This window comes from Miniopterus schreibersii, assembly GCF_964146895.1.
Source record: "Miniopterus schreibersii genome assembly, chromosome: 1".
Lineage (NCBI taxonomy): Eukaryota > Metazoa > Chordata > Mammalia > Chiroptera > Miniopteridae > Miniopterus > Miniopterus schreibersii.
This window is the reverse complement of record NC_138101.1, coordinates 54,794,331-54,818,469: the sequence shown is the minus strand read 5'-3', so window position 1 is coordinate 54,818,469 and position 24,139 is coordinate 54,794,331. Positions and strand designations below refer to the sequence as shown.

The 24,139-nt window shown below is 34.4% G+C and overlaps 1 protein-coding gene across 3 annotated transcripts in view; it reads right to left on the bottom strand.

Annotated features, from left to right (window-relative positions):
• Positions 1-3,510: 3,510 nt before the first annotated feature.
• Positions 3,511-24,139, bottom strand: part of CCSER1 (coiled-coil serine rich protein 1) — a 1,053,860-nt gene continuing 1,033,231 nt past the window's right edge. For all 3 annotated transcript variants that reach the window (XM_081140171.1, XM_081140172.1, XM_081140173.1), the window contains exon 11: positions 3,511-10,049. In XM_081140171.1, the coding sequence (XP_080996297.1) occupies positions 9,564-10,049 (486 nt within the window). In that variant the 3' untranslated portion in view covers positions 3,511-9,563. The remainder of the gene's footprint in view (positions 10,050-24,139) is intronic.

Here is a 24,139-nt window from a genome sequence, read left to right as displayed (position 1 = left end):
GGTTGACAGACTTGGACAATGCCAAGTACTACAAGGACTTACTTTCTAATATGAAGAGCAAAGGATTGATTGATTAAACCCTATGTGGCTCTTTTTCTGTGCCAAGCACCATTTTTCAGTGCTCTATAAATATTAACTTATTTAATCCTCCTCAAAACCATATAATGTTAGTCCTATTATTATCCCATTCTACTGATAGAAAAACTGATATATAAATTGTCCCAAGGGCACACATCAAGAAACTGTCAGGTCTGGGGTTTGCACTCAGACATTAAGCTGCCTTCAACTGCTTTATTGACAGAACACCTACAGTCTCATTTGTCCAACATGTTTTAAAACTAACAGAGATGGATATATTAAAAGCACATTGTTTGACTAGATATTAATTCTTTCATTTATTTCCTTGCTATTAAGTACAATGATATGTATTCCTTTTCTTTTGCTCATGTTTCCAAATGTCTTAAACTTCATCAAATGTCTTGGGAAAGTGTTTGATCATCTCCTGCAGTTGAGCAGTTCAAAAAGTATAAATATTTAAACTTATATTCTCATTAATGTGAATGATTCTATTCCAAGAAGTGTTTGTACAATCTCATTATGTGGGTAACAAAAAAGACCTTCCCATGAGAGAAATATTTCATTCTTGTGCTATTAAAATATGAGAAAAATAATTTTAAAAGGCAGCATAAGATTCACAATTTGTTATAATTTTAGAAATTTGATTGTTACTGTTGCAAAAAAAGAGAGTACTAAATTAGAAATTAAATGATTTGCCTCTAGAAAACAAAAAAGAAAGTATAAGCATGTTTGGGATGAAACCAAATTGCATATTTTTTGGTGAATCCAATTTTACGTTTAATGCAATAGCATGATTACCCTGATTTGTGCAATGGGCTCACCTTTCATGTAAATAGATTGATGTGAATAGCCATCACATCAATTCTTGGTCTTCATTATAAAAGATTCTTCTGTAAACCTTTGAACTCAGCCCTTGTTTCAGAAAGCAGTGGTTGATGAAACTCTCATCAAATAATGAGATGTTGGTTTGTCTCAGGTCTTCATAAGCAATCCTTCAATGTACTGTTTAAAATCTTAAAATTTGCAGTTTTTAGCAAATTGAAAGACCGGGCAGGTGAGCCATATTTTCTTTACCAGTAAATATTCTCACGTTAGAACTTTAATATAAAGCATTAATTATGGCTTCTGAGATGGTACGACAGTTTTATCAAGTTTACTCCTCTCAAGGCTGTCAGGGCACACTTCTAAGCCATTTGTTGTGTTTGTGGCAGGATAAAACTCGTATCAGCCTCTGACCTAATGTATCCAGTTATAGACTCTTCAGAATCAGCCATTTAGTGGAAACATGGCACCAGCTCCCATATCTGGGACGTGGCCAAATTTCACTGTCACCGGAATTCAAGACTGGGTTTATGTGCATATTCCTCTTTCTGTCCAGCTTTCCTTTAATAGGAAGTATAGACTATAGAGTCCAAACTGTTGTATAAGAGATACGAATATCTTCAACATGGTTTCTAGGTAAAAGTTAACCTTTACTGAAATATTACTTTTTTCATGTGTAAGAACCCTTGAAGGGAAAAACAAATAAAATTAACCCAAACCCTAGCAGTGAATCGCAGCATGCAAAAGCATTTTCTAACATCATTTTGTTTTGTTTTTGGGTTTTTATTTTGGTCATATCATTACCAGTGTAATAAGTAATGCTTTAAAATGAAGCAATACCCTCGCCTATTGTGCAGTTCTGGGTGGAGATCTACAAATGAGACTAACAAACACTGCACTTGGCTATATTATTATCTCAAATTAATTTCCTGCATAAAGGTTGGTTCTGCTTTATATGGTCATTTCTAAAATGTGATTACATTTTAAATCTTCCATATGCTATGATTTTCATTTTTGTCACTTCTGTACATTTAATGCTGTGATGCTTGTTCTGCTGATATCTCTACAAATGTCAAAGTGTTTGTTATATTAGAGAAATATGAAGCATAAAATGGAATGAGTTCTGAAAGACCCATTTAAAATAAGATTAATGAGACTATTTGAAAGAATGTATAAGTAATAAATGCTAAATATATATCAGTATTTCATTTACAATATTTTAAATGATTTTACAATTGAAAAAAAAATTTTTAATCCTCATCAAAGGATATTTTTTCATTGATTTTTTTTAGAGAGAATGGAGGGGCGGGAGGAGTGAGGGAGGAGAGAGAGAGAAACATCGATGCAAAAGAGACACATCCACGGGTTGCCACCCACATGTGCACAGAATGGGGATGGGGATTGAGCCTGCGACTGAGGTACATGCTTTTGACCCACGACTCTTTGGTCCATGGACCAATGCTCTAACCACTAAGCAAAACTGGCCAAGGCTACAAATGAAATTTTAAAGAGAAATGTCTGCATAATTTATCTTCATGGAAGTGCTGATTGGTTATCATCATAACCAAAGGTTTGTAAACAGTTACCAACAGAATCTAGAAGTAGAGTTTATGAATTCCCATAAAGTCTTTAAAATAACCCTCAAAATTTAATACCTTAAGTAATTTAACAAAAAAATCAATACAGTGCTTCTTGACATTCTTTATAGAAAATTGAGTTCAGAACCAAAGAGAACTCTGTGGCCTGGGAAATAAATTGAGTCTTAAACCATAGGTCATATTACATATAAATTATAAAATGTATTGTATCGGTTTATTTCAGTTTTTTGAAATCACATTATGTAAAAGTATACAACAGAAGAGCACCATTTACTCTGAAGTTGTGAGGCTGTACAGAACACCTGATGGGTATGCTAGATAACGTTGGGTATGATTTCTAGGCATTGCAACACCATTTTAAGTGTATGGTTTTCCCTACTGGCTGATATGGATGCCAAATGGACCTACATTCATGTACCATTTCAAATGCTTTATAGCTGTTCTGAGTTATCCATCTTCTAGGCATCTTAGAAAATGTGTGTGTGTGTGTGTGTGTGTGTGTGTGTGTGTGTGTGTGTAAGCCAACAAGAAAGCAAGCAAGAGAAACAGTGAGAATTTAGAATTTTGTATATTTTGTGTTGTTACAAAACACATAGAATCAATAAACAGGGTTTTGTAAACTATAAAGTCAAAACATTGTAAGATATATTTTGAGTTGTGACCAATTGTAAAAATGGAGATAAAGAGTATAGCCGAGGAAGAAGAGATTCCACATATATGTGAAAATGAAATGATAGTGTCATATTCCCCTAATGGTTCCTGGGATAGTGCACTTTATTACTGCATATCAGAAATTAAGAGAAGCCCATTGACAAATAAAGTGAATATAGAATTCATGTCAACTGGCTGATGAAATCATCATCACAACTTCCAAGAACCTGAAAATAAATCACATTGCTTTATGCCCAGTTTGAATACATATGTAAACCAATCTATCACCAAGACAGTCTCAAAGCAATTGTCATAATAAAAGCAGTCAGGTACCACACAACATATTTATTGTTTTAAAATTTATTTTGCAGAAGAATTATGCATATTTTTCTAATTGCCATGCTTAAGTGTATCAATCTTTTCTCAGAATATTAGTCAAATGGTGAAATTACTTTTCATTGAATAAAATCACTGTTCTTACTGAGAAATCAAGAGCCACAAAATAAATTATACTATGCCATTCAAAGTTGCTTTAAAATGATGATTTTCAGAGTAGTTTGTTATTTCTTATTTTTTTCACTAAAATTTTAGTTTTAGAGCATAAAAAACATTATTATAAATGCTAGTAATGTCAGATTCATATGTATTAGTATGCATCAAGTAGTTTCCCCCTCCCTAAAAACAGGGTCCAGCTAACTTAATATTCAAATCTCTTGCATTCCTAAAAACAGGATTTTAGAAGAGACAGTTCATAGTGGGATTACATCTTATTCAGACATTACTTAGGTATATATGATTAACTACAAAATAAGACATATTTTATTTAAAAATTTAGGACAAATAAATTTGTATTTGTCATTTAATTTCAACTCCTGAATAAGAAAATTTAAATCAGCTGTAATTTTTGTCCCTAGATAGAAATATTTAAACTAACTTTTTAAAGATCTTGTTTTTTAAGTGAATATAAGGTAATACAAGCATATCTAATTCAATGATGTCTATATCAATATCTTCAGAAAATGAGGGAAAGAAATAATAAGATAATCTGATAACTAGGTTATTTTTCATCTATTGTATGTTTTCTTTATGTTAGTTAGATACTTTATTGGCCTTCTTCTTTAGTTATTTCTCAGTATTTTTCCCAATTGCCTTCAAGAAAAGAAAATTAGGATATCAGATTTTTTTGGAGGTAAACTAGAAATCAAATAAGTGCCTTCCCCTTAGGATTTTATATTTATTGATCTAAACATCAATAATTGCTCTAAAATGCTTTTGAATGAACAGTATTCTGGTTTGCTAAAATAGATCATTGCTCAGATCCCCCCCCCCCCCAGTTATATCAATGGCATTTCAAAAGTAAAGGACATTGAGGCAGCAAATATTTCCCTACTCTGCCTCCTTGGGAGGGAGCCTACTTTGGAAGTAAACAGAGTATAAATGGAAAGAGCAAAAGTTATAGAATCCAGTTTAATTAAACATACATGCTATGTGCCCTTGGCAAATTACCTACACTTTCTGGTCTCATTTATGAAATGAGTAAAACAATAGCAAACTTACTAGGTTGTAAACTGAAAATGCATGCTATGGACTGGATGTTTGTGTTTCCCCCAAATTAATATGCTGATGGCTTAACCCCAATGTGCTGGTTTTGGGAAATGAAGCCTTTAGGAAGTAATTAGGTTTCAGTGAGGTCATGAGGGTAGGGACCCGAGATGGGATGGGATTAGTCACTGGGTAAGAAGAGGAACAACCGAGGACCCAGCTGTCTGTGATCTTAGACTCCCAGCTCCCAGAGCCATGGGAAAGAGAAGCTTACTGTTTAACCAAGCAGCCTATGGTATTTTGTGATAACAACCTGAGCTTGCTAAAGCAAGGAGGTGATGTTGAGAAAGGATAAGATGTAGAAGGCTCCTTGAATTTTATGTTCAAGAGGAAAAAGTATGTTCCTTAGGTTGAAGTGATGAAGTTAATGAGGCTATGCTGAAACTTCTTTCTCTAGAGGAACCGTGATATTTCACATCCTAAATCACTGACTCAGTGGAAGAAAGCCACTAGGCATTAATTAAGAATTTGTATTGTGTCCCGGGTTTTGTGGGAAATTCTCCAGGCCTAAAATAAGGTGGCTTGCCTATATCCTTTCCACACTCAGAAAGCCATGGCTTTGACTTTTGGGTTTTGGCTACATTACTTGGAACTACAACCGGGTTGCGAGCAAGATCAGATTTATTGTAAATAAACAGCTTATGAATATGTTTGTGGTTCTGACTATTGGTGAAAAAAATTTTGGCACAGATTAAGATTTGAAAAATAAAAATTTGGCAATGATAATGTACTTTCTTAGAGAAGTGGCCTTCTTTGTTTGGTTGGTTGATAGCTGACTGTTTGCTTTTATACTACAGTGAAATTCAACTAGCTTATATTTTCTATCATCCCTGCCATGTGTTTATATATATAGCGTAGAGTTGGCCTGACAAAGTAAGAACATGAGGGGGGGAAAGAAAATAAGAAAAAAGTTTAAATTCTAAAAGGAGTAAATTCCTCAAAAATATTATTTGTGATTAAACTATTCTGTACAAAAATAAAATTAAAATATACAAAAAGACATGATAATAATGCCTTAAAAGAGTCAAGTCCCAGAATACAGCAAACAGCCTAGTATAAGTGAATCAGTGCTGCATTTAAACAGATATAACAGCAAGGGCAAAGCGTCTGGCCAGGAGTGTGATTCAGCCATATGGATGGCGATCACGGACAGCACCTCTGTAGTCACCTCCCTTTCTTTTTCCGTTTTGACCTATACATGGCCTAGGGAAGTTGTAAGGGCTGTTTTTTAAGCACTTCCTACTTCTATAAACATCTGGAATGTAAAATTCTGAAAGTGAGACAAAATTGAGATTATAAAAGATGATACCCAGTATTTCAAGTTATACACTGTAATGGGATACTACTTGATGAGAAAGGTGATAATAAATATGGAGAAATTTTACTTGTCATTCATTAAACTTCTCCTATTGTTCTGACAACTAAGTTACTAAGAAAGTTCTTGGGGGGACTAGTGGAGTGTGATCATTTATCATGGGGTGTGGTCCTTAAATACATGATCACTTAAAAAATATTAACTCTTTATTGGGGAAGGTATTATCTCTATTATACACATAGAAAACAGAAAACACAACAAAATGTAAAATTTCCTTTGAATTCAGCAACACTCAGAAAATAGTAACAATGGGCTAGGACTGAATCTTGGGATTTATAAGGTAAAACACAGGTCATAACCCAGATTAATCATGAAGATCTTTGTAAACATTTTAAGTTAGGTAAGTATGAGCATGCCTACGAATGTATAATATTGACTAGTGGCTTGCTAATTATTTATATCTCAATAAATAACAAAAACAACGTGGAAAACATGTGGCTCTAGGTTCATACCCTGAGCATAATGATACTTGTAGGTTGACACCTTTAGCATTGCAGCTACAGTTTCGTGGTGCCATTTGCACAGACCATGGTGCTCCAAAGAAGCAAAAATAGTTTGAGAGATAATTCAAAATTTCACTGTGACTCTGTTAGCATATAAAATTAGTTGAAAAAAAAAATCACTGAGTTCAGAGAAATACAGTTTCATCTTTCAAGAGAATTACAAAAATGGGAACCATTTATTTCAGGTAGAAACAGCTTTTCCTCGAGGAACATCTCTTCTTAAGTGTCCTTTAAAACACATTCTAAGTTCAGAAGAGACAATTTGCAGCAGAAACTTTACAGGGTTCCTTAGGCTTAACTACACATATACATGCACAGAAGAAAGAGGAAGGGAAAGAAAATCAACTGCTTCCGTCAGAAAAACAAGCACTTTTTCCCCCTGGTGTCCTGTCTTTGGATATGTACTGCCTTGGAGAAATGTATAAATCATTTTTATACATGGAACTGTCTTAGAAAACTAGAGATTTTAGTACAAAGAAATCAATTCACTGAAAGAATGCCCACATGCCCTTGTTTTGAGTTACTATATACACATGAGAGGAACTTGCAAAGGACCCCTGTTTTACAGTGACTGATGTACATCAGCATGGTGGGCTTACAACTTCTCCAGGCCTGAGTTACACTTAGTATTACAAATAATATTATAACAATGCTGAAAATACTGATACAAAACAGCTTTAAGATGATATTTCCAAAAAATATCCCTCCTTTTAAAATTGAACTGTTTAATCCAGGTTTTCTTTTTGAATGTTTCAGCTTTAAAAAAGGTTTTTCAAGAAAATACTAGTGTCTAAAACATCTCTTAAAATGTCTATTAAATGACAGGTTTTCTTAAATAGATTATTTCTTACAAAGCATAATTCAAAAGTCTATCTTCCAGGAAAACAAAATTATAAACTCCAAAAAGTCCAAATCAAAAACATTATTTGTGATACATAGGTCTTCCATATCCTGGGAAAAAATCCTTGATCGTTTCATCATGCTAATTTATTTACAGAATGCAAATACTCTAGTAACACGCATCAACTTTCAGGACAAATAAAACTGAATTTCACAATTAATAATCATAATTTTTCTGTTTTTCTAGCATGACTTAAATATTGCCCGGCCCCAGAGGTATAGCCGCATAAATATTATAGCTTCTAAACTACAGTTGGAAACTTTAGATAGCAGGCTAGTTAAGCCGAGCAAATTGTAGTGTGCCATTTTTCTCTTCTGGCAGGATTACAAACATACAAAGAACGGAAACATTTGGCAAACATTTGTCTTGATGCCCATGTGTCTTTCTTTAGAATTACAAGTATAACATATGCATTAGACTCTGTACTCTTATCAGTTCTCATCAGAGTTTGAAAACTGTTCCAAAGTTTAATAGTTAAAGCTAGGGGGAGGAATCTAATGGCCTTTCCCCACAGCACAGAGCTCAAATACATTTTTGTATTAGGAGATGCATTTCATAAATAGCTTTAATTTAAGCAGGTTAAAAGATGCCATGCTAAACACTGCTATCTCAATTTCCCTGTATTCATTTCATTTGCACACGCTGATGGATTCTGTCTCAATGCAAGGAAAACAGGTCATGCAGTAGGTATGACAAATTTCAATTTGCATGGACTATGCCTAATGTGGATATTGTTATTAGCTTTTATCTTTGTATAAGAAAACAGCAGCCCTGATTCCTACTGGTTGTTATTTATTTATTTATTTATTTATTTATTTATTTATTTATATAGCTGCACTCAGCGCTGGTATTAATTAGCCATGAAGAAATTAGATTTATTGATCCATCTCATGTGCACTTAAGTAAAACATACTAGGCCTTATTTGTTGAAGAGAAATATTTGCCATCAAATGGACTTTTGAATACTCCTGTTAGAGATTTGTTTCTAAGATCAAATCACAAAAGTTCACATTTTCAGCTTTTTCTTTCAAGTCTAGATGACTAAATAGTCAAAACAGTGTATACTGGGCGACCAAGAAACTGACTTTCTCTTCCTCAAGTCATCTCATAGGGGTTGATGTATGCAGGGTGAAACTGAGTATAAAGAAAAATATATAGTTGAAATTTTTAAAAATACAAGGAGAGTGAAGTAAAATAATTTTCTTGGAATGTTCCATCCATAAAACTTTAAAAAAATATGCTGATATTGCCATGATTCAAAGAGCAAGCATGTTAGGCTTTATGCAACATTTGACAAAATCGAGCCAGCTTTACCACCTCACTGTGTTATGTCGTAGTACTTCAGCATCAATAGCAAACAAAAAACAACATTTTTTGAAGATTAGAGCTGTCATTCTCTATTTGTCTAGCAATTACTCAGTCTAAAATCCTTTTGAACTAGTGTGAACTAAACATTTAGAGGTGAAAGAAATAGCCTTTTCCCCCTTTATAGTATGACGAGATAAGCTTGAATGTATGTAATAGAGAGACAAACGTATCTCTAGGTTACATGCAAGCAACCTCCATTCTTCAAATAAATACACCACCAAATATAAGACTTTAAAATCCCTCTTCTCTTTTCCTTCTATTAACTATATAATTTAAAATTCCTTACAAGTCCTTCATCTACTTATTCCTCACACTATTTTCACAGTAACACCATTCAGTGAACAGAGTGCTATTTGATATTACTTACTGGAACTTCAATGGATATCAGTGACTGATAAAGATAAGAGATAAATAAATTATGGACTATATAAACCAGCAAGATGGTCCCATTTATTATACATATATATATAATAAAGTCTTCAAGGCTACCAAACCTAATTCAATTAACATGCTTGAACCCTCATTCTAAAAAATAAATGTGCACAATTCTTTGTTTATAACAAAAATAAAAAGAATAAAAAGTACATGACAATTTAAATATAAGCTATGCACGAGAAGCACTAACCATCTTTATCCTACTCAGAGACAGGAATAAGGTGATTTAATTACCCATCCTGTTGGCCTAGAGTCTGCAGCTCAGTAGTGTGTAAATTGTGATGGAGAAAAACATTCTTTCTGCTGTAAGTGTGTAAAGAGATTGGCCCTCTTGGTGGCTGTCCAAACCTGCCTGTAAAGGTTGAATGCTGTCGGGCCACAGCAGCTTGGTCCTTTGGTTTCTCTGAGAATGTGGGGGGCCCTTCAGTCTTAGCTGTTGGCTTCAGAGAGTTCTGCCCAACAGTGGCCCTTAAGTTCTGGGTGACCTCTGAAGTGAGGGTTTCATAAGTTCCTCTTGAGTGCTTGATAACTTCCACTAGTTCCTTTTCCTTCAAGAAATTACTTAAACATAGACTTGATAGTTGACAGGTCTTGCTTTTGTAGGGGCTCGTCGGGTCAGCTGACGCGTATCTAAAACGGTCCTCGGTGGGAGTATGCATTGCTTTTCTGTCCCTTGTGCTGAGACTTTGGCTCGCAATTCGATTTCGGTATGTAGCCTATGGTAAGGACACAGAAAGAAAACAATGTTTTAAAAACTTCAAGGCATACATAGACTACAGAGTGATATTTTCACATTGTGTGTGTGAACCCCTCTATTTTCAACAAGGCTTAAAAATAATCAGTAGAATTATCAGTGAGATTAAATTTCTCAGTGCAGTACTACTACCAATAGTTATTAAACAGTTAAGTTAATCTAAAAGACATTGTTTTACAGGCTTTATTTATTATTATTATTATTATTTGTTTTAAATCCTCACTCGAGGATATGTTTTTATTGAATTTTAGAGAGAAAGGAGAGAAAGGAGGGAGGGAGAAAAGAAGGGAGGGAGAGCAGGGAGAGAGAGAGAGACAGAGAGACAGAGAGAAAAGAAAGGAACATTGACCTGAGAAAGAAACACTGGCCTTCCCCACTGGCCGCCTCACAGCACGCGCCCCGACCAGGGATGAACCTGCAACCCAGCATGTGAGCCCTCCCCCTAATCCAACCCACAACAATCCCCCTGGTACACAGGTGATGCTACAGCAACTGAACCACCTGGCCAGGGCTAAAGGCTTTATATTGTTAGAGCAGCTAGTTTATGACAAAATTGAGAGGGACATACAGAGATTTCCCATATTCCCCTGACCACACATAAGCATAACTTCCCCTGATCAACATCACTCACCAAAGTGGCACATTTTTTACCAAGGATAAACCTACACTGACACATTATAATCACCCAAATCCATAGTTTACATTAGAGTTCACTGTTGAAGCTGTATATTCTATGGGTTTGGACAAAATTATAACGGCCTTCATTCATTATTATAATGGAGTATTTTTACTGCCTTAAAAATGTCCCCTGTGCTCTGCCTAGTCATCTCTCTCCTACTCCTCCTACACCTGAAACCACTGAGTTTTACTGTCTCCATAATTTTATCTTTTCCCGAATGTTGTATAATTGGAATCATACAGTATGGAGTCTTTTCAGATTGGCTTCTTTCACTTAGTAATATGCATTTAAGTTTCCTCCATGTCTTTTCAGGACTTGGTAGCCCATTTCTTTTTATCACTGAACTAAAAGGCATTTTGAAATTTGTTTCTTTTCACTTCCTAAATTTGAATTCTATAGGTTTATCTGAGAATACTGATAATTTTAATAAGTAATGAACATCAATATATGAGTCTATTAATTTTTTGTTGGATTTTATGAGCTATATTTACTTAACTAAGGGTAAAGAGTTTTATAGTTATCCATATCACTATTTGTGTCAGCAAAGTGGTGCCCTAGAAATTTAATGAACTACAAACCAATGTCACAACAATGATCTATGCAGAATAACACAGCCTCTAAAAGAAATTTCAGCAGGTATTTCATTTAGATTTTTGGATGTACTTTACTAATCGAAATCAAGTCTACAAGAATATGCCATGTTCCTTCTCACAATAAGTTTACACTTTAATGATGGAAACAAAACATAACTCACTGAATCATGCTGTGGGGAAGCAAAGGTTATAAACTGGCGCCAGAATTCCCCTTGAACAGAACAGTGTCTTGGTTTAGAAAAACACACCAAGCTAGAAACTGACTAGCTGTCTTACTGCCCTGGTGGCAAAAGTGTAGGATTTATTGTTGATACGAAGGAGGAGGAGAGAGAGAGCAGAGAGTAGAGCAGATGGCAGTAGGTGAGTATAAAATATTCTGAAGGAGACAATGAAAATTTCTGGATATCTGACAACTAAATGGTATAGTTTTAAATGCTCATCTTTTTTTTTTAAAATTTTATTATTGTTTAAAATAATACAGGCGTCCCTTTTTCTCCCCAATGACCCTTTCCACCCCGAAAATGCTCTTTTCATTGTTCCCTAGAAAACCGTTTTTGCAAACCTGATCTCTACTTTGAGCCCCAATTTCCTTATCCAGCCATCAACCTTTTGATTAATTGATATCATTAATTTGACATAAAACAAAACCACAAAAACAAACATGATTTTGACTCTGAAACCTATTCTTCCCCAGATAGCTTCCTTCTCAGTAAATGGCAGCACTGTCAGGCCAACACCTGGAAATTATCTTTGCTTTCTCTCTTTTCTTCATACCCTTTTAAATCATGTCCTTGCTAATGTATTGGAAAAAATGCTACCTCAAGGCATCCATCCACTTCTCTTACATCCACTCTATCCTTCTGATACAATCCTCAGACACATATAAGCATTCAGAATAAATATTTGCTGAATAATGTTTATCTGCTTGAGATAATATTATGTACTACTTACTGAGCATGGATTATATGCCAAGCATTCTTCTAATGCCTTAACACATTTAATCTGCACAAGAGTCTTCTGAAGTAGTTTCCACCATCCTTATTATACAAACTGGAAAACTGAAGCTCAGTGAGCTTGACTGTACCCTTGTACCCTACACTAGTGCAGAGTAGACAGCCTGCTTCATTAACCACAAGTTCATTCTGCCTCCCAGCAGTCCCATGAGAATATTTCTGAAATGCATCACATTTAAAAAAAATAAATTGCGTGCAGTACAATATTGTAATTTAAACTGATGCTTCAAGATTATTATTATTATGGAGATGAATCTCCCTGCTTCTCTGCAAAACTAAGGTCTTTGGGGGAATATCTTTGGGGTGTCCATATTCTCAGTGATTTCAGATTGAGGTATTTTCCTAATCCTGCCTTTCTTTTTTTAAAATCGTCTTGATTTCTAAATGGTCCTTCTGGTTTTTATTATGCATCTACTTATAGCAGACCCTCTCTAGTACTTCTAATTTGCCATTTTAACTCTTCCATAGACTTGGAGTAGAGGAAGTCCGGTTGATTATCTGGTGTATAAATGAAGCATTGCACGACTTACAGCAGATGTTTCAGAGACTTTCTTGGGAGTAAAAGGAATAAATTATTTTGATTCAATTTTCATTCTTCAGACATTTTTCTAGCTTACTTCTTCTTGACTCTTTTCCAACAATCTAGGTATTTGCATTTACTTAGCAATGTGAGCCTTTATTTTCCCTTCATCTTTGTAACTTTACTTCTATAAGAAGCTTACCTAACTATTGAATCAGTCACTGGCAGACTCCAAATCAACACTGTGCTTAATACCTGCACCCAAGTGTTAGACACAACATGGGTGATATTTGTAAAACATTCTGAGGAAATTTTTGTTTTGGGACAAAAGAGACATTAGTAAGTCCATCGTGATAATTATCGGTGGTAATGTTTCTTTTTCATTTCTATTTCTATACCTGCTGCCTAGGAAAGTAGAGGAGGAGGGTGGAGATCATTTCTATGACGTTACATTTGGGGAAATAGCCATTATTTTCTTTATGTGGTCATTTTAATCCTCCTGAGATATTATATTAAATTGAATATACAAGTTTAATAGAGGTATATTAAGAAAACCCAACAACTCAATCCACAGCTGCTATACTCCTTCTCTGCTATATTATCTGATACCTACTAGGTACATGTGGGTCTACCATAAAATGGAAAAAAAAAATCAAGGCTCTTCCCCTCAATTTTTAAAGAAAAATGCATATTTAAATTACCCATTCCTGTTTGTTTGGCATAAATTGCTTTTGATATCTTAGACTCCACCCCCACCCCCCCCTTTTTAGTTCTTTATGATGTTCACCATTGATCCAACACTCATCATATACATGGAAGACTGCATAGCAGAGGGATTAATAGCAAGGATTTGGGGTCAGACGTATATGAATTAATTTATTCATTTGAAAAATGTTTATTGACTCCTATAGAGGGCAAGGCACTGCATTACATGATGGGAAGCAGCTCTGTTCATAAAGGAACTGGCTCTTGACTTCAAGCAGCTTAAAGTCTAATGGCAGAATCAACCAGAATCAGACATTTTCCAGCTGGGTCACCATAGCAAGTTTCTTACCATCCCTAAGTCACCAATTCCTCATCTGTGAAAGGAAGATTTATATTCTTACCTATATTGCTATACATAGTGATCTTAATGACAAAAACAATAGTAATAACTACAGTAATAAAGTAAAGTGACCAATAAGCCTCACAATCACTTTGGTAGATGCAGATTTCATCTTTTAGAAGCTAAACCACTTTGAATATTTCTATGTAGACTTAAAAAGAGCAAAGTAACTTACTCCGGAATATTTAAGTAAATTTACATTTATTGTTGAAGTTCAGTTCTCAAGAACATCTCTGAGACAAATATTTGAGACAATAAACAAAAAATTTATTGGAACGTATTCTCAAGCCAACCTCTGTGGAGCAGTGAAGGAACCAGGGTCTGGCAAAGGGAGAATTTAAAATGCTATGAAATTACACTATCTCAGATGATCACACAGAGAGATCTAAAGCTTGGATGAGTCTTCATAGTTGTCATCCATTTAGGCAAGTGGTGTGGAGCCTTGTACTCTTATTGAACATTGGCAGCTTCTGGGAAGGCAACGTAACCTAGGGTGAGGAGGCTTATTTTTATTATTATTAATTATTATTATTATTTTGTAAAGAGAAATTCTTGGAGAAGAACTTAACATGAATGCTATCAGTGGCCAATGTTTTTCAGCAACTGAGAAAATTAAGGCTTTAGTTGTGAAAGTGTGTGTTTGTGCGTGGGGAGTGTGTGTTTAGGGTGGAGGAAGGGAGAACGGGGCGGCACAACCACAGCATACACGACATTCATTATCCTACTTGTATATTTAATATATTATGAGACAATCTGGCACAACGGCAAGGATATTGAACCTTTAATCAAAGACTCTAATCTTGACTGTGCTGCTATCAAACTGTTTGACCTTGGATGAATAAATTAATTTTTGTGGGCTTCTTTATCTGAGCCTATTGAAAGAGATGATGGAAAAATCTTGAAGAAATGCTAATATTCATTCCACTCCCTTCCCAGTTCTAAAATTCTACACTTAAAATATATAGTTTATTCTACCTGTTTTGGAACATGTTTAGACAAACATGGAAAATATCTCCTTGATTCACAATATAAAAATATATTTTGGCAGATATATATTTGTATTTGGTTGCCCTAGCCCAGAGGGAAATAAATAACATCAATTAGCAGCATGATGAAGAAATTAATGCCTTCGGAAGCTTTTGGGATCACATCCCCAAAGGAAATTCTCAGTGCATAAGCTTAGCTACATCTTTCTCAAAACTGGAAGTAAATTTCCCCAAACTCATATAATTATGTTATTTTTTAGACCATTTAGTTGTCAAACAGCTATTTTATAACCTATTCTTAGAGTTCCTAGTAGAGGATGAAATAGAGGGCAAATATAGTGATTAGTCAATCAAGTGTGAAGATTATAATAAAATCAATTCTTTATCTCCCTATAATATTTTTTTCTTTCATTTCTTCACTGGAGCATATAGTCTGCATTTCATTGAATCCAAGATCACTGATTTTAAAACACATTACTTTACATACCACTGAGAAAGGAAAAACAAACAAAAAGCATGCTAATTAAAAACAAACAAACAAAAACCATATTCCATTCCCTTATTACAGTCAGTGTGACCCAATAATTGGTCACATCAACTTCTCATGCAATTTCTTTTCTTTCTTCAGTTTTTTATGTTTGATAGACAGTTTTTTCACATTTATCTCAGTGCTATGGCTTCATTTACATGTGGGTATATTTCCTCTTTAGATTTCATAAAGCATTTGGTTTTAGTTTTAGAAGAAAGTGTGGAAATGAGGCAATCCAATTATAAATATATATTTTTCACTATGATCAAAGTTACACCCTTTTTCTTTCTTTCCTTGGGTTTCCATATACAAAATAACTTGTTATAATACCAAGCCATAGTAAAAACTTTTTGAAAATATTCTTAAATGATAACTCAACACATGTAATACCAACATTACATTGAACTCAATTGAAAAAAGGACAACATGAAGCTATAAAATCCACACTTACAGCAATGCAAAAACTCTGTCACAACCTCGACCTGGTTGAAAGCACTGATTTCAAGATTCATCTGATTTTAGGGACTTTATTATATTAAAAAAATTGTCTCATAACTGATGCAAAATAGAAATGCAATAATCATGCCAACGTGTATAGCCCAATTTTTATTAAGACAGGATGACTTGATGAGAGAATTAATGGGAGAACATAGCAATATTTCTATCACTGATTAATGTGTTTTATATTTTTTTTCTTAAGCTTTTCTTTTTTGTGAACTACATTGATAATTGCCAAAAATGTTATTAGTTGTTACTCCCTGTGATAGTTTCTTGCATTGATTAGAACTTAGTGCATGATTGGTTATTTTTTAAAAATATATATATTTTTCAGCAGTTCTTCACTTAACAAAAAATAGTTTTACACCTAGAATTTTTCCTGAAGGAATAGAAACATTTAAAACTATTCCCAATAGTTAGCTAAAAATAATGGTTTACATTAGAAAAATGGCTAGTGTTAAATAATATTTTTTAAAAATCATAAAGATTCACTGAAAATATCAACACTATAATTTGAATTCAAAATAAAATAAGAGATAAATATGAAATTATGTTAAAGTGAGCCAGTATCATTGGTCAGAGTTCTTATAGCAGAAGAAACTAAGTAGTAACTCTTGGATGAAAACACACACTGAGAATTATACCTCCTGAGTAAGTTCATGTCTTCCTACTAATGAGCCCTCTATCAAGTAAGACATGCAATGCAGAACACTGCATTTTATTTTCAAGAATGTAAATTTTGAACCCTATGCATTTCCACACCCAAGCCAATTAAATATACATTTCATATGGGCAGGAACTTTGCCTGTCTTGTTTAACATTGAATCTACTGCTCGTAACAGTGCCCTGTATTTACTAGTACTTCCTTAATATTTATACATACCAGAAAAGAATCTACTACCATGATTCCTTTTCTTACTGACAGAGTATATCTAATATGGAATGTTCTTCACCTTGATATTTTTTTCTCTTATTGGTGAATGAGTTGATTACATTGATTGATGTATCATCTGGATCTTAAACTACCAAGCATGGAACATGTATATTTTCCCCTTCCTCCCTCCCTCCCTCCCTCCCTCCCTCCCTCCCTCCCTCCCTCCCTCCCTCCCTCCCTTCCTTCCTTCCTTCCTTCCTTCCTTTTCGACTTTTCCCAAGGGACAGGCTACTTTTCAGGGATGTTTTTGTAGTCTCCCTTTGCTGTACCTTCCCCAGTAAAAAAGACCTTATTATGTAACTAGAAGATATACCTCAGAAGAAATGAAACTTTTGTAACCACCAAAGCAGTATGACATTATGTCTATAGCATTAGGTATCAAAACAGCTGAAAAAATAAGTACATTTTCCCAATACTGTGGAAAATGAACTGAAAGGTGGAGCAGCGGTTCTTAATCTCTTTTCTTCCCATGTGTCAACATGACATAGAGACAAACTCCTTTGGCCAAAACCAGAGATAGGAAAATAGTCCCATTAAAATATCTTTAACTCAACTCCTATATCTTTCATTTATGTAAACATTTGGGTTCAGAAATGCAAACAGAGTGATCAGAATCTTCTCTAATTTATAAAAAGTATAATTTTTGGTGTTTTAGTAATAGTAGCAATATATTACTTAAAATACACACTCAACAAATGACTGTGACCCATCTGACACTGGCCTAGACTTGAAGGTTAATTGGGTTGGTCACTTCATTAGTGCAGAAAATAAATGATGGAGGCACCAGCTGAGAGAGTACAATAACTGAATTACAGAACAAACTCTATAATGTATATACTAACTTAATTACTATAATACATATACATAAATCTGAAGTCAAGAAGCCACCTCTACCATTAAATATGATTATAGTATATATGAAAAGTGATCTGAATAAAGGCATGTACAAATAATATAATTCACTGAGTAACATTAAAATCTATAAATAAGTCTTGACTATATTTTATTTTTATATTGAGGTAAAATTGATAAATAATATTATACACATTTCATGTGTACAATATTATAATTAGACATCTGTGCACACTACCAAAAGTTACACCACAAAAAGTCAAGTTACCATCCATCACTACAAAATTGATCCCTTTTACTCATTTTACTCATCCCCCATTCCCCTTTCCCTCTGGTAATCATGATATTCTCTGTAACTATGAGTTTGTTTTTGTTTTGTTTGTTCATTTTTATTTTGTTTTGTTTTTTTAGATCCCACATATTAGTGAAATCATATGGCATTTGTCTTTCTCCATCTGACTTATTTCACTTAGCATAATTCCCTGAAGGTCTATTCACGTTGTCTATCCATATATATCATATCTTTATCCATTCATCCATTAGTGGATACTTAGGTTGTTTCCAAATTTTGGCTATTATAGTTAATGCTATGACCATAGGAGTACTTATATCTTTTTGAATTAGTGTTCTTGTATTCAGATAAATACCCAGAAGTGGGATGGGTGGATCATATGGTATTTCTATTTTTAATTTTTAAGGTATCACCATTCTGTTTTCCATCATGACTGCACTGATTTACATCCCACCAATAGTGTACAAAAGTTCCTTTGGCTCCACATCCTCTCCAACACTTGTTCACTCTTCCTCCCCCCCTCCCTCCCTCCCTCCCTCCCCCCTCCCCCCCTCCCTCCCTCCCTCCCTCCCTCCCTCCCTCCCTCCCTCCCTCCCTCCTTCCTTCCTTCCTTCCTTCCTTCCTTCCTTCCTTCCTTCCTTCCTTCCTTCCTTCCTTCCTCTTTCTTTATTAATAATAGCCACTCTAACAGGAGTGAGGTGATATTTCCTTGGGATTTTGATGCACATATTTCTCTAGTAATTAGTGAGGTTAAAGAACTTTTCATGTGCCTGTTGGCCATTTGTGTGTTTTCCTTGGAAAAATGCCTATACTCTGCCCTTTAAAAAAAATATTAGTTATTGATTTGACAGAGGGAAGAATGAAGAGAGAGAGAGATCAACTTGTTGTTCCACCAATTAATGCATCCATTGGTTGATTGTTGTATGTGCCCTAAGGGGGTATTGAACCCACAACCTTGGCATATTGGATGGTGCTCTAATCAGATGAGCTATGGGTCAGGGCCTCTTTCCATTTTTTAATTATGTTGTTTGGTTTTTGGTAGTTGAGTTGTATGAGTTCTTTAATGTTAATTCCTTAAGAAATATATGATTTGCAAATACTATTTTCTTTCTATTATGACTATGGTTTCCTTTGCTGTGCAGTCACATTTTAGTTAAACATAGTTCCATTTGTTTAGTTTTACTCATTTCCCTTGCCATTGGAATAAAATCCACAAAAATACTGATAAGATCCATGTCAAGGAGATTACCAACTATGTTTTCTTCTAGGAATTTTATGGTATCAAGTCTTACATTTAAACTAATTTTTGTGTATGGTGTAAGAGAGAGGTCTACTTTTATTCTTTTGCATGTGGCTGTCCATTTTCCCCCACACCATTTATTGAAGAGACTATGTGTTGCCCATTGTATGTTCTTGGCTGTTTTGTCATAAATTAATTGTCCTATGTAGATGGGTTTATTCTGGGTTCTCCATTCTGTTACATTGATCTGTGTGTCTGTTGTTATGCCAATACCATACTGTTTTAATTCCTATAGCTTTATAGTATAGTTTGAAACCAGAGAGCATGATACTCTAACTTTGTTCTTCTTTCTCAAGGCTTCTTCAGCTACTTGGACTCTTTTGTGGTTCCATCCAAATTTTAGAATTATTTGTTCTAGTTCTGTGAAAAATTGCCATTGGAATTTTGGAAGGAATGGCATTGAATCTGTAGATTGCTTTGGGTAGTAAGTACATTTTAATAATAGTAATTATCCCAATTACTATTCCAGCATGGAATATCTTTTCATTTACTCACTATTATTTTTCTTTTTATGTAGTTATCCTGGATACTGTCTTAAGAGTCTCTTTAATATTCTTTTCTAGTGATCTTTGTAAACTCTATTAAAGACAGGTTATATTAGCATTGTGACACATTTTAAATAAGAATTAATTGGAAGTGTTCTGTACATAGTTTCCTCCCCATTGAAGCACCCACCTTAAAGGAACCTCTCTTGTCCTACTTTTAGAGGATGGGTTCTACAGTACTCCAAGAAAATGCTTTATTGTCTATGGAGCCTAATATTGGAAGAAACATGAAGATTTTTTCTTGTAAAACTTCATCACACTAGATTCTAATCCAATATTAATGAAGTCCCTAGTTTGCTTACCCATGAACCTGTCAAAGAATTTAGATTTGTATAAAGTAATTTAAAATTATGCCAAGGAAAAGACAAGAGTAGGATTTATATTCTTGAGAAACCTTTATTTACCTTTTTAAAGTTTCAAGCTAGCCTTAAATCTTGGACAAAACAAAACAAAATTGATGTACAACAACAACAAAATGCAACAAGGTGGTGAGGAGTGCTTTCAAGAGTTAGTTATTTATCTGATACCTAATGATGAAAAGATCTATAAAGTGAGAAAGGGTTCTTAAATATGTTGTATAATTTTACTATTTTAGAAAAATGATTAGAAGGCCAATGAGTCACTTTAGCTCAGATTTTATTTATAATAATCACTAAGATTTTGTGAATATTTATAATGTATCAAGACATGTGCTTTGTTTTATGTATTATTACTTTCAATCCCTATTAGAGAATTTTATTATACTCATTTCAATGATAAGGAAACTGAAACTCTTATACTTAAGTACTTTACCAGGATTCCAGGGTTAGCAGGCAGCAGAATGTGAACTGGAGTTCAAATATTTGGATTTTGAAACTTAAGCTCTGAACTAGGAGTTTTTCAACCTTAGCACTATTTACATTTGGGATTATGTAATTTCTTGTTGTAGGGAGATGCCTGATGCATTGCAGTATGCTTAGCAGCATCCCTACCCTCTATCTATAGATGCCAGTAGCACCTAAACCCAATTATAACAATCAAAAGTGTCTCTAGACATTACAAATATTACCTAGAGGGCAAAGTTACCCCCAGTTGAGCATCACTGGCCTAAATGCCTAAATTATAATGCTTTCCTAAATAAGACAGTTAAAAGTGACTAATGTAATACGTCTAAAACGAGAAAGAAAAGTCCACATGTAGAAACTGCTATCCTTTTAAAAAATCATTTACAGCCCCCGCCAGGTGACTCGGTTGGAGCATTATCTGTGCACCAAGGGTTGCAGGTTCGATCCCCAGTTGGGGCGTGTATGGGAGGCAATTGATTGATGTTTCTCTTTCACATTGAGGTTTCTCTCTCTCTGTGTGTGTCTCTCTCTCCCCCTCTCTCTAAAATCAATAAACATATCCTCAGGTAAGAATAAAAAGTAAAAAATAAATAAATAAAAATCATTTATAGCCATTAGGAAAGCAAATTAAAGCTTTTATAATTTTTATGTTATTGTAAAAACACATAATGCTCACTATAAACCTGATACTCTCCTGGGCCCTTACACTGATTAATTTTGAAATATTAGCTCATTTACTAAACCAATGCAATGTATTAATAAGCACTGAAAGCATTTATAAACGTAAATCTTGATCAACAAGAGCATTAAAAACCACATACAGTATATGGTACATTAAAATCTAAGGGTTTCTTCTTCCAGAATAACCAAGGACGCATTAGGGTTCCAATCTGTTTAATTAGGCAGCACTTCATACAGTGCTTTTAACAGAGGTCTTAAAAATAACTTTTCCAGCACGTACAGGAAATGGAGGGATATTAATGAAGTGTTATAAACTGCTTAAAAAACAAATGCCCCATTTGATTTTTTGCTACCTAATATATTGGTAGGAAGTAAATTGGTAGACCTGAAATGCGCCTCTTTCTCAATGACAGCCACTGAAGTGTCAGTATAAACTCAAACTACATTTGTTAAAAATTACAGACTGTCCTTTTCCTGTCATCACTGAGGAACAGGATTTCTAAAGCAGTTATAAATACCAGGACATGTTTCTGTGGATTTTGGCACATTGCTGCATCTGTTTGTATCCTTAGATGTGAAATCTGTTTTCAGTGATAAAGAAGAATTTTGCTTAAGGTCTAAAAAACACTCTACCACCAAGAGATTGTAAACAGAAGTGGTTACTGCTTTGCAAGCAGGAAGCCTTGTAATAAGTTCAAGTAATAACCGAAAAGAAACCTTCAAAGTTTTGGGCAGGCAAGACCTATTTTTTCAGATTGCACAAGTTACCAAGAGGAAATTGTCCAGAGTTAAATTACTTCTTCTGACTCAGCCTCACTCCTTAATTCTTTAGGGCGCCTTGCATTCTCCTGTGGGCACCGAGGATTCAACTAGGGTTAGAGAACTTACACGGAATAAGCAAAGTGAATGCTGGTAAGGTCAGCAAAAAGCAGAGCCCCCAGGAGAGGAAAGAATGCCTTTCTCCCCACAAGAAAAATCAAAACACGCAACAGTTGTTTCCCATAACCCACTTGGCGTGTGCTTGATTATTCTGATTATAACTTGAGTAAATGAACTCTGGACAGGCTTAATCCTGAGGAACAATAATGAGATGTCTTTAAAATGTGTGTGTGTGTGTGGGGGGGGGGGTAACCCACTCTGTGTGAATAATTCTCCTTAGTTAAAAGGTGAATTTCAGACACTTACTGCTTATAATAGCATTGTGGATATATAATTAAGAACTCAATTCAGAAGAAACCTAAGAAAGTATAATTCTGTACAACTGATATTCTAGCAAAATGTGACTTCTAAATGAAAAGGATAAGTGAGGGCTTAAGCTGAATTTATATGCCTAAGGGAAATGAGGAGGAAGTAATTCTTATGTGTTTGCACAGCAAATCACAATAATGGACAATCGCAGTGGTTTACTACAGCAACAACATGAAAAACGAGTCTCCTGTCTAGACACCTCGATTCCCAACACCTAGCACATATTACATGGTGCAATGTTTTCTGAATAAAAGCCGCATTCAAAAATAATCACAAAATTCCCTATAGTCCCATAATGTCAATTGTGTGAAAATTCAGTCTTTGTAACTAATTGCTGTGGCTTTATAAGATAGAAATGTTTGTTGTATCCAATACATGAAAAAATATAAATATAAAATTAATTAAGGATCTAGACTATTGTTTATTCCTCTTGTTTTTTTAGTAGTTATTAATCTAATTAAATAATGTGGATCCTAAGCTCCTTGCTTAAATGATTCTATCTAAAGAGTAATATTACCCAATAAACTTCACTGGGAGATTTCTAAAAGTAAGGCATTATTTACCTAACATACAAAATAACCTGAGAAAGGAAGTGAAATAAAAATACAATTTTACACCGTTCATTTGTTGTTTTACATTATCAGTATAATGTAAGGCAAGTCATTTAAGGAATAAGTTTGACCCACTGAATAAAGATAATACATAATTAAACACATGGTATAATTTGGAGAATAGTATAAATAAAAATAATTAGAGCATCTCATCTGTCCTATGCTTTAAATGTTAGAAATTATTTTCCCATAAAGTATCCTAATTTATCCTCATCAATGTACATTTAAATTTGTTTCAAATGCCTCACTTCCATTTTACAGATAAAAAAGCTGAGGCCCAATAATAATTGGCTTACTCAAGATGACTCAGGTAGTAATAGAGAGCCTTTGAATTCCAAGTGCTATGTACTATGCCATCTCTTTATCTGTCAAAAAATTAAATAAATACTCTTCCCAAATTTTCTTGATGCTAAAATCTCACCTTTGTGTCAATTCATTTAGATATATTAAATATTATTGGGTGGTTAAGTCTGGATTTAGTTTATTACACAAAATATACCCAGGCTCCCTGGAGAATTGCTTCCAGGTAATTTCCAGATAAATTATGACTAATTAGTCATTTAAACCTTAGTATGAATCAGATTATTGGATTATTCCTGAAGAAAGGGTTTGAAAGGAATCATGAAAAGCAGAGGTACTCAGAAAGTATGGGTAATATGTAAGTAGATAAGAATGACAATGGAAAAAAAGGGAGACAAATAGTATTCCTCAGTTGCCCACTGCCACCAAAATAACTGGCAATGTAGCTAACACGAAGAAACTACTGGTCCAAGTATACCAGATCACTTGAGCATCTCCCCAGATTCACTGATCCACTTTTCCCAATATTCTTTCTTTTTTTA